This window comes from Monodelphis domestica, chromosome 3 (genome assembly GCF_027887165.1).
Source record: "Monodelphis domestica isolate mMonDom1 chromosome 3, mMonDom1.pri, whole genome shotgun sequence".
NCBI classification, from domain to species: Eukaryota; Metazoa; Chordata; class Mammalia; order Didelphimorphia; family Didelphidae; genus Monodelphis; species Monodelphis domestica.
Window position 1 is genome coordinate 504,732,573 of NC_077229.1, and position 19,696 is coordinate 504,752,268.

Here is a 19,696-nt window from a genome sequence, read left to right on the forward strand (position 1 = left end):
GGGCCTCCTCCTCCCTCTTGGGCTTCCTGTCAGCATGGTGACGGTGGTGTGGGGATTTTGAAAAGGGCTAATCAGCCATGGACACTTGGTCTTTATTTTGTATCCTCTTTGTTCCTTGATTTCTAATAATCATTAATAAACCTCCTAAAATATGATATTTTTATTATAGTTTAATTTTACACAACCTACTAAAAGCCATAAAAGAAATCAAGAACCAGGATTTATTACTTTCTAGTTTCCTAAGAAGGCAAATGGAGACAGTTCAAAACTCAAAAAAAAAAGCCTATGTATAAAGTATGTGTAAGATAAAAACAAAAGGAAAGAGTCCCTGCCCAGGAGGAAAACACATATCAGTAAATACAGAGCACAATGCAGTTAGGTGGCATAATGAATTAGAATGCTGTATGTAGTTAGGAAGTCCTGAATCTTAATCCTTAACATATTCATTAGTTGTGTAACCTTGGGCAAGTTATTTGCAAATGTGGCAGGTAATATCAGAGGTGTGTGCTTTGAAGTAAAAGAAACAGATATGGATTTTGGGTTATGTACTCAAAAAAAGGGTGTAAGTCTATAGCTAACACACTATAAGACAGGAAGCTCTAAAGAACTTTATCTAAAGATTTCTCAAATTGAAATCTAGGCATCACACTTAGGGATGGAAGGAAATTGGTTATTCTCCAAAACATAACCTTAATTGGTTCTGAATCACAAATTCTGAAAGTGATGCCTTAAATATTCAATGATAATTACAAACCTTCACAATTTTGTTTACTTTGGCTGAAGGGGTAGGAGGTGGAGGTGTTTCTGGGCTAGGTTCAATTTCTTCATCAGGTGCAAGGTCTGGGTTAAGTGAAAAGATGCTTTCCAAGTCGATCTGTTTATAAGAAAAAAATAGGCTTAGCCAGTAGTATATTTAAAGCCATTTGTCAGGTGGATTTAGAAAATAGATAGATATACTTAGTGATTTTAACAGAACACCTACAATTAAGGTGTTCATACACATACACAGAAGAAGTTACCCTTGACATTATTTGTGGTTTTGAATTCCCTGGATTATTTGCATATGCTAATAGCACAAAGAGGATAGGACTAAATATTAACCATTGTATCAAATTTTGTTGAGTTTTATAGTTCACTTTTATGAGATAAGTTAGAATAAAAGAGGCATTTCTACATGATTTACCTCTGATTAGAGATATATATAGTTATAAGGAGGAATGTATTTCTCCTTCAAGAGTGTAAATACTCAGAAATCCAAAATTTTACAGATAAGATTTCAAAATATATATACTCTAAAATGCACCAGTGTTTCATTTTTTATTTTAATTTGTTTTTATAGTCAACACCACTGTAGTAAGACAACAAAATGGGATTTCTTTTTTAAAAATCAATAAAAAATAACATCAATTCACTGAACTCATTACAAATAATTTTTTCTATAATAATTCACACTAAGGAAACCAGTGTAGAGCAAAACAAAAAAAAATGTTTTTAAACACATATCATATGATAAATAAAATCCAGAAACTACAGAAGGAAGAATCACAAGAAAGATCATGGCTGAATTCAAACTAAAAATTATCTTTATCACAGAACTATAAATGAAGTTTAATATCTGTACCTCTTTGCCTTTTGTATCTCCATTTTCTATCCATTCAACAGTTACACTTTCATTATCTTCATTTAAAGATGTTACCATAGCTTGATGTATTCGACCTAAATGGGCATAAGGTACATAGGATAAAATATTATTATCATGTCATTATTACCCTTTTTGTGATACTGCATTTCTTACAAAGGGGGTTTGCTGGGGGCCATCAGTCCACGACGCCTTGACAGAGTCATGTGTGGTAGCTGGGACCACAGAGTGGTCCTTAGCAAGGTCCCCCTGGCATGACTTCTTTTATCAATACCCCTTACCTATGCATTGACGTGATTATTATTCCCCCTAGTCTCAAAAGAAATAATGCAAGAGCAAAACACCTGTACCCTAATTCTCCAAAATATCACCAAAAGATCAGACCCTTAAACCCAATCCCAAAAAGACTATCATGGGTTAACTTTTTCTTAGGTACAATTCCCAGCAAAACCGCGGCTACAGGCCAAGCCCAAAACTTTCCCACATACAGAAGCCTCTTCTCATGAAGTCAGCACACAAATCAATCAGAGGCCCAAGCGATAAGTACATTAAGCTTTAATATGCCTCAGTGACTCGATCACACAAATCAGTAACTCCCTAGAAGCCACCAGTCTAAATTTGAATTGTGTTCCCAGACCCCTCAGCCTCCATGATATGATTGTTGAATTGTCTTCTAAGAACTGCTGATTAATTATTCTATTTTATTAAAAGCAATTCGTAATTTTCCTTGATTGTTTGTAAGCTCAAAACTTCTCACAGGGTAATGAGAAAATTAAGCCACCTGTGACAAAATCATTTATCTTGTGTGCAACCTTTATTCTGTCTTTAATCACAATACAAGAATATAGAATGTTAATCAAGTGATTTGTTAAAAGTTGATGTATCACTTTTCCAATTATCTCTCTTTGATTTTGTGCATACGCATGCCAAGAGAATGGGTATAAAAATAAAGATCAGACATCGGGAAAGTGGAGCAGCTGTGAGATGCAAAGCAGTCCCATGGCCGTAATGATTAAGCTGCCTTCCGTTTGTTATTTATTTTATGTTATTTATTTTGACTGATCGTTCACCACCTGTCGGGAACCCTGGAGTGGGGAGTGGGGCTAGACCCTGACCGCTGCAGGGGCTTGAACAAAATAAGTAGGCCATCTTAAGTTTAGCATGGATTTGAAATGAACATCCTTCCAATGATGCTATGACCAAATAAATGTTCAGTAATACCAGTCACAGACATGACTTCACTATTCACCAATTTAATAAATTAAGCACTTATATAGAACTGCATTGTGCTCGGTATTCTAGGGGAAGACAGATAAACAATCAGTCAATAAGCATTCACTAGGTATTAACTATGGAATAAGACAAAAATTACCAAGGAGTTTGTTATCCAGTAAGGGAAATCGCTGTTACACAAATAAACGCTAACTAAATGGCAAGTATATAAACAGTATAAAGTAAATCATAGGATTCGGACTTTAAAGAGGACCTTCTGAAAAGTTAATGTAATGGGGGCAGCTAAGTGGCTCAGGGGATTGACAGCCAAGCCAGTAGGTAGGAGGTCCTGAATTCAAATGTGGTCTCAGATACTTCTCCTAGCTGTGTGACCCTAGACAAGTCATGTAATCCCCTATGGCCCAGCCCTTACTACTCTCTTCTGCCTTACAACCAATATACAGTATTGATGCTAAGAAAGAAGGTAAGGGTTTAAAAAAAAAAAGAAAGGTTAATGTAGTCCAACCCACTTGTTTTATACAGGAGAAAACGGAGGACCAGGAAGACAAAATTACTAACTACCCAAGGAGACACAGAAAAGAAATATTAAAGTCACAATAAATCTTAAGAGTTGGATAGGATTTGAGAGATCACAAGAGATTAGGGTCATGCATTTAGAGCCTATAACCTTATTTTTTAAAATACTGTGATAACTGCATTTCGATATAACTGATTTTCTTTGAAAGCCCATGAACTTTGAAAATTTAAACATTATTCTCATTCAGAGAAAAATTCACTGGTTTCATCACCCTGCCAAAAGTGTCCCTAAGTGAAAAAAGGCTAAGAACGTTCAGCATAGTTCAGCTTCTCACCTAATCCATTAATCTCATCTATAGTATCCTAATGGTGGCAGAGCCGATTTTCAAGATATCTGAAGGAGGGAAATCTACCAAATGCTTGGAAAAATTAATGAATATTATTTTTCTAAAACTAATCAATACAACACATTAAGAACACTCCTGAAGAAGATCTGGGAAGGCAACTGACATATTTATAATTGATGTTACACAAAAAACCACAATTATGGTCATTCATACCAGTAACTGAAAGGTAAAGGTATAGGTAATCCAAAACTCACTACAAACAGGAACAATGTATTTTGGTAGGGAGAAATGCACCCCTTTAAAGGTCTACTGAGATTCCTTCCACGTATGTCAAAATCATGTAATGTTCTCTGAAAGATGTAATACATAATTTTGTTCAAAGACCTTAAAAAAACTATTAACACGCAAGGAACAGAGATTTACCTAAAAATGTCCTGTTTCTCCCTCTCAATGTACATGTGAACGTATGCACACATGCAGGCACACAAATGAACACACATACACCCTGCCTTATGGATAACAAGAGTAAAACGCTTTATACAAATCCTTTTCACTTCTTTTATAATTCAAATGAAACAAATACATACCATGAAACTTCAAAGATATTTTGCATAACAAGGACATTCAAATATAATGAAAAGTGGTAGAAACTGATAGCCAGTGGGATTCATGTCGTTTTCTAGCCTTAAAGATCTACTGTAAGATATGACATGCAACAAGACCCTTTTGCTTTGGTTTTGGTACTGTCAAAACAATTTCTTGATGATAGCAACTCAAAAAGCAAATCACATATAAAATCTTCAGAAGTATCTGTCAGTTAATTAAACATGTTTTAAAAGAACTTCTTTGGCATTTTATTTAAAGAGATGTTTTTATTGAAACACATACTGGTTTATTTTGAAATTCAGAATATTTTCTTTTCAAAAGTAGGAAAACCCTTGCTTATTCCCATTATTAGATAAAACATCTCCAGAAATATGTTGTAAAAGTCTTGGAGCATTCTCTTCTGATACAGACCAAAAAAAGAATTTAATTTTTAACTGAGTCAGCTATTGATTTGTATAAAATCTAGTATTTTCTTCTTCCTCATGTATCAACATATTTATAAAACTATTTTTATAATGGTAAAGAAATGGAAACTAAAGGAATACCAGTCAAAAAGGGAATGGCAAAACAAATTTATGTTATGTGAATTAATGGAATGTTATTGTACTATAAGAAATAATTAAGGGGATGGCTTCAGAGAAACATGGGTAAACAAGTAAAAGGTAATGTTACTAAAATGAGAAAAACTAGGAGCGCAATTTATACAACACTATAAAAGAAAAACAGTTCTGAAAGACTTAAGACCTCTGATCACTGCAATAATCATAATCAACCATGATTCCAAGGAACTTAAGATTAAACATGTTAAACCATGCATCCAGAGAGGTGATGGATTTGGGACAAATATATTTTTTTTTTTGATATGGCTACTAGAGGAATTTGTTTTGCTTAACTACACCCATATTCTATGGCTTTTTCCCCTTTTCCTTTTCATTTAGGATGTGGAGAAGATGGGAGAGGGGGCTTTTTGCTTATTAAAAATAAAAGATATGGCACCACCTTGTACTTATTAAATTGGCAGGAATATTTAAAAGAAATAAAACTCAATGTGACAAGCTACTGAGAATAATAAGGTAGGTTCATTCATTTTTGGTAAAACTGCACTTTTGTAAAATCCTTTATTGGAAGGGAAAAAATATACCCTTTGCCACAATAATTCCATTGTTGAAACAGGGTGAAAATGGTATCAAAAACAGATAAAAGCTACCTGTTCAGATTTTCATAAAACTTTACATACTGTGGGGAGGAGGGGGAAGCTGAGTGGGTCAGTGGGTTGAGAGCCAGGCCTAGAGATGGGAGGTCCTGGGTTCAAATTTGGCCCTAAGACACTTCCTAGCTCTGTGAACCTGGGCAAGTCACTTGAACCCTTGCCTAGCCCTTACCACTCTTCTGTCTTAGAACCAATACACAGTATTGATGGAAGGTAAGGATTTAAAAAAATAAACCAAAACTAAACAAACAAAAAAGTTTATATACAAATTTTAAAAGGAAATTAAAACCTACATTTCCAGTAGAGATAGTATTAAATAAAAGGAGGCATTGTAATATATGATACAAAGTGAAAAAAGAACTAGGTCACATATTCTGACCACATATGAGAAAAAGTGAATGAGAATGGGCACACGAAGAATCCTGATTAGAAAGAATGAAAGAAAAACGTTATAGTATAATGAAATAAATTTAATGTAAGTAGTAGACAGTAAGCAAGTTTATTTGGCTATATTGATGCTCAATGTTAAACTTTCAATAAAACATTTAATTTTTAAAGAAAAGGAACATCTAAAATAATTTTTTGATGCTTTTGGTCTTTAAACCAGTCATTTCCCATTTAGTCTCCTAAGTGAACCTAACTTTTGTGACACTTGCAATAGGGCAAAAACATTTAAAAGTGATTATATCTGACAATGTATACAAAATTCCTTTCAATAACTTATTACCTCCCTGGGAGGAAGGAGGGAATTACGTTTCATTGATTTTTCAATTATAATAGTTCAACCTCTTTTTAATTATCTTTTAATTTATACCATTATAGTCATTTTGTATATTGTCCTCTTGGTTCTGCTTATTTTGCTTCATATCAGTTTATCCTAATCTCCCCATATTTTTGTTTTGTCTTTAAACCTTTACCTTCTGTCTTAGAATCAATACTGTGTATTGGTTCCAAGGCAGAAGAGCAGAAAGGGCTAAGCAATGGGGATTAAGTAATTAGCCCAGCATCACACAGATAAGATGTGTCTGTGGCCAGATTTTCTCTGGTCTTTAGGCCTGGTTCTCAATCCACTGAGTGGCTTAGCTTCCCCATCTTCCCATGTTTTTCAGAATCCCTCATCTTCTTATTAATTATTCTTTACATTCAGATATCATAGTTTTTCCAGCCATGCTCCCCATAATGGTCACTTATTTTCAGCTTTTTGCCACCACAGAGAGTACTATTAATGTTCTGTCATGGGTTTGGATTTTTACTTCTGTTTTTTACTTCCCTGGAATACATATCCCATAATGAGGTTACTGGGTCAAAGGACATGGACACTAGTCACATTTTTTGTATAATTCTGAATTGAAAACAAGAACTGATGAACTACCTGAGATCTATCAACAGTACATCAGGTTGCCTATCCTTTTTCATGGACCCTCCAACTTTGTTTGAACCTCAGAATAGGTTTAATATGCCTCTTGATGCTAGTGAGTCAGAGAATGTTGACATGCAATAATTTAAAATTTCTAATGCTTACTTTGAAAACTTCATATCCTTTAACCACATATATAGTGGCACAACTTAGTTTAATGTATGTATCAATTTCCTACTATGTTTTGAATATCAATACTTTTTATTTTTGTTGCTATTTGGGGTAAATATTTTTCACTACTTTACCACTATAAGAGACAGCGAAATGACAAGATTGGAGAGAAAAGATTAAAAGGAAGAAGGCAAGGATAATCTACACTATCATCATCCACCTGAGCAAGAGCTGAAAGAACATCATATGTAAGAATAGTTAACCAAGGAGCGCACCTTGCCTTAGTCTGATTTTCTGATATCTGATTTTCATTGAAAAATATGAGAAGAATGAGTTAATACAATAATGTTTGCAGATGTTTGTGGAAATAAAGAGTTTTATTGAGGTAATTCTGGATTGCTGGCACAAATTATAGAAGGGTTATTGTAAGAGACTTATAAACATGCAAAAAATAAAGAAACTGTGCAACAATCACTTCAGGCTGAAAAAGTTTAGCACTTAGCAAATACTTAGATGGCTACTAGTAGTTTACAACAAAAATTCACTCTCTTTCATATGATGACAACCAACAAATCCCTATCAAACACAAACCTCAAATATCTTGAAAACTCAAACCAATAAACTTTTCTGGAAGTGAACTATCCTAGACCAAAACATTGCTCACAATCACCTAGAGGTAACAATGACCTGTCCATGGCAGTTTTAAAAAATTGTCACCAAGTTAAATGTAACAAAAAGCTTTTAAAACACTAAGGCCTAGTAAAGGAACTAAATATCATGTCTGAAAAAGATGAGGTATGTATCATTCATCCTTGTTATCCCAGACCTCCAGAAGATGAGTAATTTTATTTGATTGCAAAGAGAAGTCATTGTATTTATCCATGCAACAACCCATAAAATATTAACTACAAAAGAATATACTAGCAGGATAGCTACTTTTCTCAAGACTGTTTCTATTTGAACTCATTAAAAATACGAGAACAAGTTGATGATAATAATGTAGCTTTCTTTTACACATCCCTTTAAGGTTTGCAAAAACAAACTTCTTCATAACAATTCCATGAAACTAGAAATATAAGCATAATTATCTTAATCAGATAGCTAATAATTGTCAGAATTAGAATTTGAAGCCAAGCACCCAGACTCCAAGCTCAGTCTTCTTTCCATTAAGTCAACTGACTCTGATTATGTAAAGCCTTGTTGTGTGACTGGAGGGGAAGAAGCCCTGATTCTGGCCTGAAAGGCCAAGTTCAAGTCAAATATTTGCTACTCACAACCTAACCCTTGGGCAAATCTTATTTGGGCTTCAATGTACTCTGTAAAATAAAGAGACTAGATGGTCTCTAAGGCTCCTTTTCACTAAATCTATGATCTGGAAAGACCTGGAATAGCTTTTTTTTTTTTTAAACCAAAGAACAACAAACTTCCTCTTTTAAAGAGTTAAGACACTCCCTACTTTTTTCTCCTGCAAATGTCTAAAATTGGCATCTGAAAGAAAAATTTTTTTCTATACTGATGTCTGTACTTCTTCAGCTAGTGTTAAGGGCCTTTTTTCTCTGTTTCTAACTTTAGCAAAACTGAAGCTCAGAAAAGAGGTCAAAGACATAAGCATTGATTTTGAAACCACCACCTCATCAGGTGCATCATGTTCATGAACTACTCAATCATTAACAGTGAAATAGTTTTTTTAACAGACTTAACGACTTGTCAATCAGTAATATTTATCTACAATGAGAAAAAATTGTGAACCTAGAGATCAAATCCCAGCAATTTTTCTTTTAGGTTATGTCCTTTTTAGCTCTAATGTAGAAATATAGGAAAGAGAAATAATAACTACAAAAGGATGAGAAAGGCATTAAGAGAAAAATGATAGAAAGAAACCAGGAGAAAGGTGATTGATGGAAAAAGTTAAAGAATAAATATTAGAGTTAGCAAAGACAATATGGCAAAGTGAACTGAATACTGGGCAAGTCACAATGTCTCAAAGCCTTGGAAAGCATTCATCCACCTACCCCCACCCCAGATTTATAAACATTTATTAATAGAGAGGAGAAAAAAAGTTAAGAGTGAAACCCTTTCTCCATTTGGCCTTAGCTGCTTCAGTTCAAAGCACAGAAAGAAAATGTCAGCCCTATGTCAGGCATGGAAGCTAAGAGAGTGACTGGGTTCCTCACCTTAGGCAACCTCCTAAGGCTGTTAAGTTTTAGCATATGGTAGAAAAATAGAGAACAAGGCCAACTGACTTAACCCTGGAAATAAAACTCTCTTTAGCTCTTACCAATAGATGAAACTCTTTTCAAGAAGCCAGTGTGGTGACAGATTGAATGAGTCATTCAATCATACCACTGTTTACTACAGAACTTGGTTTTTCTGAACTATTAGATTTTTAAAGAATGCCAATCAGGTGCTGTTTCTTACTGCTTTCTCTTTTGCTTGGAGAGCACTTCCTCTTAGACTAATAGGCATTTGGAATGGATTTTAAAGTCTATTCCCAAGTGTTCTCTATCCTCTCTAATGTATTCTTTCCCTACTCCTGATATTGAATGGATACATGGTACATTATTTCAGTTTTGTGGGATTCATTTTGAAACGGTTGGATCTGTTCTATATTTTTTTATTTTATCTGGTATGTGAATAGCAAAGTTTTGAATGGCAAGGGTTTTTTTAATTTTAAAAATATTTTTCCATGTTTACATGATTCATTTTCTTTCCCTCCCCTTTTCTATCCCCCCTCCCAGAGTCAACAAGCAATTCCAGAGTTGTACAAAAGTTATCACTTGATACCCATTTCTATGTTATTCATTTTTGCTATAGAGCAATTTTTCAAAGCCTAAACCCCAAATCACATACCCATATATACAAATGATAAGTGATGTCATATGTTTTGCTTTTGCATTTCTACTCCCATATTTTTCTCTCAATGTGGATAGCATTCTTTCCCATAAGTCCTTCAGGAGTGTCCTGGCTAGTTGCATTGCTACCAGTAGCAAAGTCCATGACATTGGATTGTTCCACAATATTTTACTTTCTGTGTATGATGTTCTCCTGGTTCTGCTCATTTCACTCTGCATTGGTTCATTGAGATTCTCTCAGTTCATACAGAAATCCTCCAGATCATTATTCCTTATGGCACAATAGTATTCCATCACCATCACATATCACAATTTGTTCAGCCATTCCCTAATTGAGGAACAGCTCCTCATTTTCCAGTTTTTTGCCACCACCAAGAGTGTAGTTATGAATAGTTTTGTACAAGTATTTTTCCTTACCATCTCTGTTGGGGTATAAACCTAGTAGTAGTATTGCTGGATCAAATGGTATTCATTCTTTTAAAGTCCTTTGCACATAATGCCATAATGGCAAGATCTGATGATCAAGTTGAAAACGAATACTACTATAGTGGAATCACTGGGCAGAGTAGTAGTATATTTCAATATAATTCTATCATATTCAATATTTAAATAGACTTGCCCAGGGGCAGCTAGATGGTACAGTAGATAGAGTGCCAGACCTAGAAGAAAGAAGACTCATCTTCCTAAATTCAAAATTGGCCTCACTCATGTACTAGACATGTGATCCTGGGCAAGTCACTTCACTCTGTTTGCCTCAGTTTCCTCATCTATAAGAAATGAGCTGGAGAAGGAAATGGAAAACCACTCCAGCATCTTTGCCAAGAAAATCCAAAAATGGAATTACAGAGAGTCAGGTACAACTCAACAATGAATGAACAACAACAAAAACAAAAATAGACTTTTAAATTTTGACATTGGCTACCAGGCAGTTAACACTGTTAAAATATGGCTAATAATGCCAATAGAACTTACCTCACAGGGGTTGTGCAGTTCAAATGAAATAATGGCTATAAAACCTTTTGTAAAAGCTGACATTCGATACATGCCACTGAATTTCTTGAACATAATCAAAAGTGTTTCTTCTCCTCCTCCCTCCCCCACTAAATGGAGCTTTTGAAATGGTCAAAGATCCAAAAGTGGAATAAAAAATCATGAACTACATCTGCATGAACCCAATGTAGAGAATGTTAACACAATGGCTGAGTCATGAGAATTTTTTATAGACAAGGATTTATGATGACAATTCAGGATCAGGTCATGACCACCAGAAATTATAGAAGGAAGATCCTTAAATAGGTTGTATGTATTCATCACAGGTTATACAAAGAAATGACAAAAAGAACAAAATGTATAACCTTGATCACTGCAGGCTGTAAAAATTTAACACTTTCAAAACATCTAAGAGACAATCACCTAGCGATACTCAAGATACCATAAAGGCTTGCTATCTTTCACAAACTACAACAAAGTCTGTATACTTTAAGTCCTGAAATAAAAATATGCATGAAAATTAAATAAACTGTACTGGATATGGAACATTATTACAGGTAGAACTGTTGCTCATCATTGTATGTATATAACAGTTCAAGATTGAGTTTTAAATGCATACAGTGCTTCCATGAGGGAATTCCTTCCTAGTGTTTCTGGGGAAATGTATTTTTTTTTCCTAAATCCCAGGAAAAATCAGCTGAGAAATCAGGAAAAAGTACTTTGGCTCTCTTGCAAGAATTCAAGGTTAACACTGTGAGAATTTAATATAACTTTTAATTTTAACTTTAAATTTTAATTTTAATTTAATATAACCCCCTTATTCTGTTTGAAAATCAGCCCCATCCTTTGACTGGGTACTCATGAGTACTACAGGAGGATGCCAGAGGTCTCATGATTCCCTAGCTCCCAGAAGAGGCCCCCAAGTCCTGCATGACTCCTGGCATCTGAAAGACTGGGCTCTAACCCAGACTGAGGTCCACTCTGTCTAACCATGAAGTCCCCGGAAGAATGGCAAAAACTAGTTTTATAAGAAAGGGGACCACAGGAAGTGTGTGTTCTCTCTCTCTCTCCTCCTCCTCCCCCATGTGGCTCTCTTCCTTCTCTGGGGCATTTAACTCAGCACATTTTGCATAGAAAAATGGCTGGTAATTAGGCACAGCTATGAGATCTTTCTACATTTTTTACTAATAAAAAATTATAAATTAATGTATAGTCTCCAGAGAATTTTAATCATAACATCAACAGAGAATCGTTACTGATGTCAACATGAAAGAAAAATTAGGAAAGGAAGAGTCTTGCTTGTCATACAAATTTATGGCTCAGCTGAAAATTGTGAGTCATTGTTGCAAATAAAATAAGTTTATATGCACACAAGATTTTGAACAAATCCTATAAATCTAAGCAATAACAAGTTTTGAAAAGCAAAATAAACCCACTCAAATTGGCATTTTCTACACATGATTCTCTATAATGTTATATTCTCTGAATGTTATATTATTTGAATACAATTCAAAATATTTGCAACCATTTTCTAGCATTTAAATATTCACTATAAACTACAGTTCTTTGTAAATATTACTAAAATTAATGTTCATTTATTAAACCTATTTTTAAAGATACCTATTTTAATGACTAATGAGCATGAAGAAAACTGGAAATATTTTAAGAAAGATAAAGGCGCCAGATCACTCACAATATACTGATTCATAAAAATACTAGATCATGTATTATATCTTATTATATCTGAAACTTTCAGTACTTTATTTTAGAAAAATGATTTTCTATTTTTATTATGGTGTCTCATTGTTTAAAAACATGAAAATAAAATGTTATAAAAAATTAAAAATAATTTGTGATTCCAGGAATTTTGATTTCTCATTTCTTATTGTTAAAGGTTATTAATATCTGCAGGAAATTTGTAAACACTAATTGTACTCCATATATTTTTTCCATTAATGTCTTTTTTTCTTTTTACAAAATCTTATCTTTACTCTTGACTATATGCCAGTAGCTGATTTAGGAAATCTTTAATAACAAGTCTTTATCTATTAAAAAACAATCTATTCCATTTTTTGCATAGTATATAGTATTTGAATAAAGTTGCAAAAAAACTTGAGATTTCTGCTATTTAATTGTTGTCCTGTCCACAGCATCTATCATTTCTTTTCTTTGAAAAATGCTCATGACATTAAAGGTATGAAGCTTCTACATAGTCTATTAAGTGTTGGGCTTCTCATAGTCCTTCTTTCTGAACCATGCTTTTCCATTTATTTCTCCCCATCCTCGCATTTATTTATCTTCATAATTGAGACACTGAGTTTAAGAAAGCATGTTAATCTGAAGGGTTTTGATTATTTATATAATTTCTCCACTTCATCCTTAGCAATTGTTGTTAGAAAATAAGCTGCAATTATTTTCATAGTGGTGTTTTTGCTAAAATTTATCATCAGCAATACAATATAAGATGACTAAATATTTCATGAAATGTTTCTTGTTGCCTTCGGGTATTCTATAAAATCAGAGTATGAAGGCTATGATGACTACAATGGATATAATGATGGATATAGCTTTGGGTCTGATAGATTTAGAAGAGACCTCAATTACTGTTTTTCAGGAATGTCTGATCATAGATATGGAGATGGTGGGTCTACTTTCCAAAGAACAAGTCATTGTGTGCACATGAGAGGATTATCTTACAGAGTTACTGAAAATGACATTTACAATTTTTTCTCACCACTCAACTCTGTTTGCATACATGTTGAAATTGGACCTGATGCCTGAGTGACTGGAGAAGCAGATGTTGAATTTGCTACTCACAAAGATGCTGTGGCAGCTATGTCAAAAGACAAAGTAAATATGCAACACAGATATGTAGAACTCTTCTTGAATTCTACAGCAGGAGCAAGTGGTGGTACTTATTCTTATGGCAGCCAAATGATGGGAGGTATGGGCTTGTCAAACCAGTCCAGTTATGGTGGTCCAACTAGCCAGCAGCTGAGCGAGGGTTGTGGAGGAGGATACGGTGGTCAAAGCAGCACAAGCAGATATGACCAAATTTTACAGGAAAACTTCAGTGATTTTCAATCAAACATTGCACCGGGAGCCAAGGAGTGATGAACAGCAGCTACTACATATAGTAGTGGGAGCTGTGTATCTCTGGGAGTAAACAGAATGGGAGGATGTCTGACACGTCCAGTATGAGTGATGGATGGGGAATGTAAATTGTCATCACTGACTCTTGATCAACTTTTTTTAAAGAAAAAAAAAATAAAAAGAAGTTTAACAGTTTTGCAATACAAGCTTGTGATTTATGCTTAATGTAAGTGAAATCAGGATTGTTTTAAAAACTTCAGGTTCAGTATTTTTGAACGCAGAAAAACTTTCATCGAGGATATAATAACCAAGTTGAGTAAGGACTATAACTGTTAAACAAATTCAACTTTTCTCAAGGTAGTTTAAGTTGCAGGAGTGTACTTAAGCAGTAGTTATGTTAAAGCAGTTTCAATTATGTTAAATGTTGCTCTTATACCACATTACATGGAACACTGTTTGAGATGAATGTTGGGACACATGCTTTTTTTGTAAAACAAATATTGGAGCTGTGTCTGATTCAAAAGTGAAACATTTGGCATGTTTGTTCTAGTTTATTTTATTTACTATCCTGTAAGGCACGTATGTTTAAGCTTTTTTTTTTTTTTTAAGTTAATGGGGACAATTTGGAGATGCAATACTTTAGGATTTTGGTCTTGATGTTTGTATTAAATTCGGAGGCCTTGATTTAAATCTTTCATTGTGATTTTCTTTTAGGTTTATTGCACTAAGTGAAACTTGTTAAATAAATCTTCCTTTCAAAAACTGGAAATAAAATAAAATAGAAATCAATTCTGGCAAATCTTTTCTTTGCCAGAATCTGTAAGAAATGGTAAAAAAAGTAGTTGGCAAATGAAGGATAGATGGATAGATAGATGGATAGATGGATAGATAGATAGATAGACAGACAGACAGACAGACAGACAGACAGACAGACAGACAGACAGGCATAGATTGGGTCTTACATTAGGACATTCATTCACTATGAGTAAGAATTGCTTTCATTCTTTTTACTCCTATTCCTATAGTATTACATAGTTATGGGCACATAGTAGGTGCTTCATAAACACTAGTTAATTAACTTAAGATGCTGAGGGCAACACAGATTTGTGGGAGCAGAAGGATTCATTTTTAAGGTATCTAATAGAGAAAACTCCAAAAGGTATAGAAAAAGATTATTGACCAAATCATTATCAAGAAAAGGGAATAAGAAAATATTGATATCTATCTCTCTCTATCTCTCTCTCTCTCTCTCTCTCTCTCACACACACACACACACACACACACACACACACACACACACACACACACACACACCCCTTCTAACACAGTGATGGGTAAACTTTTGAGCTTGATGTCAAAATTCGCCAAAAAACCGAGCATAACTCAGGTAGTGTATCACTTTAAAAAAAAAAACCAACCACATAATTTTGCAATATAGTTTAAATAACAAAAATGTATAATTGTAATATATAACTATTTAATAAACAAAAACTAATTATTAAATTTACTTGCTTAGTGACTTCATTATTCATCTGTTAGTCCATTTCTTCTGTTGGCCTTGAAATTATTTAACTTGATATTATTTAACAATGGGGTGCCACTGACTAAGGGGGGGAGAGGTTAACTAACCTGCCTATTAGTAACTTTTTTGTTGCTGAATTTCATTGGCTAAATCTTCAATTGAAGGTAGGTCTCTTGTATATTTCAAGTCCAAGCAAGCACTAATAACTTTATCTGTCAACCTGTTTCTTTTGTTGGTTTTGATATTATTTAACACTAAGAATAAGGTCTCACAAAAGTGTAGAGGGGAAAAATCATGAGTAAAGCCATTGCTATATTTTTCAGGGTGCTAAAAGCGTTTGGTAATCGGTTCCAAGCACTCCTTAATTGCAAGTGGGCTGGGCCAGAGCCCTGCCCAGTCTTCCACAGGCCCTGCCCCAGCTGCCTGGCATGTACAGCCTGCAGCTACCCCCCACCCCCAGCCAGCTTGTGGAGCAGCCCCCCTCCCTGGGGCATGGCCATGGCCTCAGCTGTGATTGCACAGCTCCCTGTGCAGCTTCTAGGCCCTGAGGCACTCTGAGCCTACATGTGGCAGCATGTCATCAAAAATGGCTGTGTGTCAGTGCTGACACACATATCATAGGTTTGCCATCATAGCTCTAACACATCCTTGATATAAGGGGATAAATAGGAATTCACAAGCCACAGTCTATGGTAGACCACATCCATCACACAATTAAGTGAAAAATGTAGAAGTTATAAGATCCCCTGTATCTTATGTATGGTATCTTTAAAACCCTCAAACATTTTAGAGTAAAATCCTAAATTAAAAGGTGCTCCTTCACCCAGGTGAGCCTCTTACATATATGAACATCAAAAGATTCCTTGCAAAATATAAAAGATAATCTTTGAAAATCATCTTCCTATTATCAAGTGAGGTTTAAAATAGGGAGAGGCATGCTTGCCAAAGGTGTTAGTCAATTATAAAGGAATATCTAACAGTTCAAACTGAAGAACGACTCTCCATTTGGGGGAAAGAAAAGGAGTTCGAGCAGATGCTACTTTTCAAGAACCTGCAACATATGTGGCAGATCTCCTAATGAGATAGATCATAATCATTATCCACACAAGAAAAACTAAATAGATAAGGAATGCCAGTTTGGTATGCATAAAGATGAATAAGCAGTATATCTGTATCAGAAAGAGTATGCAAATGGATAAAATGGGCCAGAGATGAACAAAGGGAGAATAGGCTTAGAAATTATTAAGTTGGTTCTTTTTTTTCCCCAATAACCCTGAACTTCTGGAAACAAAATCCCATCTCTCCAGTGTCTCTATATGGCTTTCAAATCATAGAACACTACAGTCTCTGAAGCATAGAAGTTAAGGATCATATATTATGAAACAGTAAGGAAAATGATCAAGATAAGTAAGCTGCAACATAAGAATTATGCAAAAATGGAAAAGAATGTTAAAGATCAAATAAGATACAAGGGATAAATGAGAAGAGACAGTTGATGCTCCTCTGCCATCTTTGTAATATCAAAGGTAAGATGCCTTCTGATAAACTTATGGAAGAAAGAGAACATGGAAAAAACATGAATGAAAGCTACATAGAATGGGCATGTGTTACAATCTATAATGCTACAGTAAGGAATATCCAAATTGGTAAGATCAAATCCTCTCTGTCCTCCAACAGGATTCTTTCTCAAGAACCCAGTTCCTTTCTAGGATCAACATATAATAGCTAAAAATGTCTGTTTCTTTAAAGTTTGGCAGTGGTCAAAGGATACATTATGGATGTCACAGAGCATCCTACTCTTCAAACTCTGGAATATAGTTACTCCCTACTTTGAGCTAGTGTTAAGGTTTAAAAATTTGGGTAAGAGTTTGATAAAATTGCTGTGAAGATTAAATTTAACTCTCCCCTAATTGTGAAATTGAAATTAATGGGGGCAGCTGGGTAGCTCAGTGGATTGAGAGCCAGGCCTAGAGATAGGCCTAGAGATGGGAAGTCCTAGGTTCAAATCTGGCCTCAGATACTTCCTAGCTGTGTGACCCTGGGCAAGTCACTTGACCCCCATTGCCTAACCCTTACTACTCTTCTGCCTCGGAACCAATACTTAGTATTGATTCCAAGACAGAAGGTATGGGTTAAAAAAAAAAAGAAAAAGAAAAAGAAATTGAAATTAATTAACTCTCTCCTGATTGTGAAGATTAAATTGTAACTCCTGCCCATTTTTAGATTTAATCACCAAAAGTATAAGCAACCTACTTAGAGTTGTGGGGAAATCTGCCTATTTTTAGATTTAATCACCAAAAGTGTAAACATCCCACTTAATTACCTAGTGGGAAAGGTCTGTGACCCACATGTGCAATAGTGAAGAATCAGAATCGACTGACTGCCTCCGGGGAAGTCCTAAGCAAGGCTTTAGACTGTGATTTGTCCACTTAAAAAGTAGAGAAAGGCACAGGAAGTGACACAAAAGAAAGTGTCTTTAAAAGGAATTACAATTTCCAAGAGACACAGTTCTTTGTTCTTTGGAGACTGGAGAAGAATCTGCTGACTGGACCTGAGACCCTGTTCCTGGTGAGGCTGTTCTTAAATATCTTCCTTTGGACTGACATATAGTGAGTGAAAAGAGCTGCCTCCTTTCCTGGATATCTTCTAAAGAAACTAGCCTCAGGAGAGACCTATCGTCTCAGGAGAGAGGCTCACTGTATCCTCAGATCCTTGGCTACAAGAGCTAAGGTTAAGGACTAAACTTCCTTTGCCTGGTTTTGAGCCAGGGGTTGGAGTAAATTACTTAGTGCTTAGGCTAGATATCCTACCCTATCCTCTCTCTGATTTTCTAACTTCACTCTTTCTGTATTTTGTAAATAAATTGTAAATAAAACTCTTTGGAATAAATCAAATTCCTGACAACCCTATATTAAAATAATCCATTCCAACATTCTTATATAATTAACCTCTTCCCCCCCCCCCCCCCTTACATTGCGGAGAGCAGTTTGGTAAACCAGCAACACTTATTTATTTCTGAGAAGTAGGGATAGGAATAAGAAGTGTGAATTTTAAAAGTCTCCATCTTGGTCTAGCACCCAAAAATTGTGCACACCCACACTACACGGGCATGTGCTAGTCAATGACAAATCAGAAATAAAAAACTGCCCACCTGGGCTGTCCTAAGCCAAGCTAGAGCCAACCATTGGATTTTGTGAGACACAGGAAGTGAGGTAGGGAACAGCCTCTGGAATTCGCTCACTTCCTGTGGGGAGAGAGAGACGCGAGTGGGTGTTAGGAGGAGTTGGTGTTAGGAGCTTGGACAGAGAGGACGCCCGCAGACAGCTTTCCTTCAGATCGGTCACGTGAGTTAAGGACTGATTCTTTCCACCTGGGCCTTTGGGCCTAAAACTCCCTCTGCCTTGGTCAGAGGTTGAGTAGCCCCTTTCCCTTTTTCTCTTCTCTCCTTCTCTCCCTATCCTTTTCCCTACTCCCAGTGTGATTAAACCTCCATAAACTTCATTCTGACTTGAGTGTTTCATTTTTAGGAATTTCATAAGTAAATTCCTTGGCGGCCATTGTTTAATATTACATAAATCCTGTAGCCACATTCTTAACCATTACAATATTATAACCTCTCCCATCTCCCCTAAATTTCCACCATTACAGAAGAAGGAAACTGAGATCATAGCTCTTAAATCATATACTATGTCTAAAATCCAAAACCTGATACTAAAAATTCTAAGAAACCCTACCTAAATCTAACTGCCTTCTTGGGCAGGGTCTTCTTACCTGGCAAAGCAGGTCTAATTTCAAATATACTTTCTAAGATTAAATTCACTAATCTATTCTAATAAAATAAGGCTTTATCTCCTCCAATCTCCTTAACCCAGTATCTGATTCCAAACTTTCAGAAGTCAACTGCCAGATCCTCTTGACTCAAGAGAGACCAACACAGAACTCCTCAGAACTCTTGCTCCCTAGGAAGTAAGAGGCCCCTGCTAACTGAAACCTTACCATAAATTTAAAAATTTAAATAAATTTTAAAAAAAAATCCGTATCTCCCAAGTAACTGAATCTTCAAAACTCTTACACAGACACCCTGTCAGCTAACAGGCTCTTGCTAAGAAATCTCTCTGCCCCCTTGCCTCTTAAAGAGACAGAGGGAGAAATTAAGAAAA

At 35.3% G+C, this 19,696-nt stretch overlaps 1 protein-coding gene and 1 pseudogene across 4 annotated transcripts in view; one reads left to right on the top strand and one right to left on the bottom strand.

Annotated features, from left to right (window-relative positions):
* The window catches only part of KIF2A (kinesin family member 2A), a 119,023-nt gene that overhangs the window by 65,112 nt on the left and 34,215 nt on the right, over nucleotides 1-19,696 (bottom strand). For all 4 annotated transcript variants that reach the window (XM_003340570.4, XM_001381330.5, XM_007486377.3 and 1 more), the window contains exons 2-3: nucleotides 1,622-1,716; nucleotides 755-874 (exon numbers count right to left, since the gene is read on the bottom strand). In XM_003340570.4, the coding sequence (XP_003340618.1) occupies nucleotides 755-874; nucleotides 1,622-1,716 (215 nt within the window). The remainder of the gene's footprint in view (nucleotides 1-754; nucleotides 875-1,621; nucleotides 1,717-19,696) is intronic.
* On the top strand, nucleotides 13,406-14,035 carry LOC130457952 (heterogeneous nuclear ribonucleoprotein H-like; annotated as a pseudogene).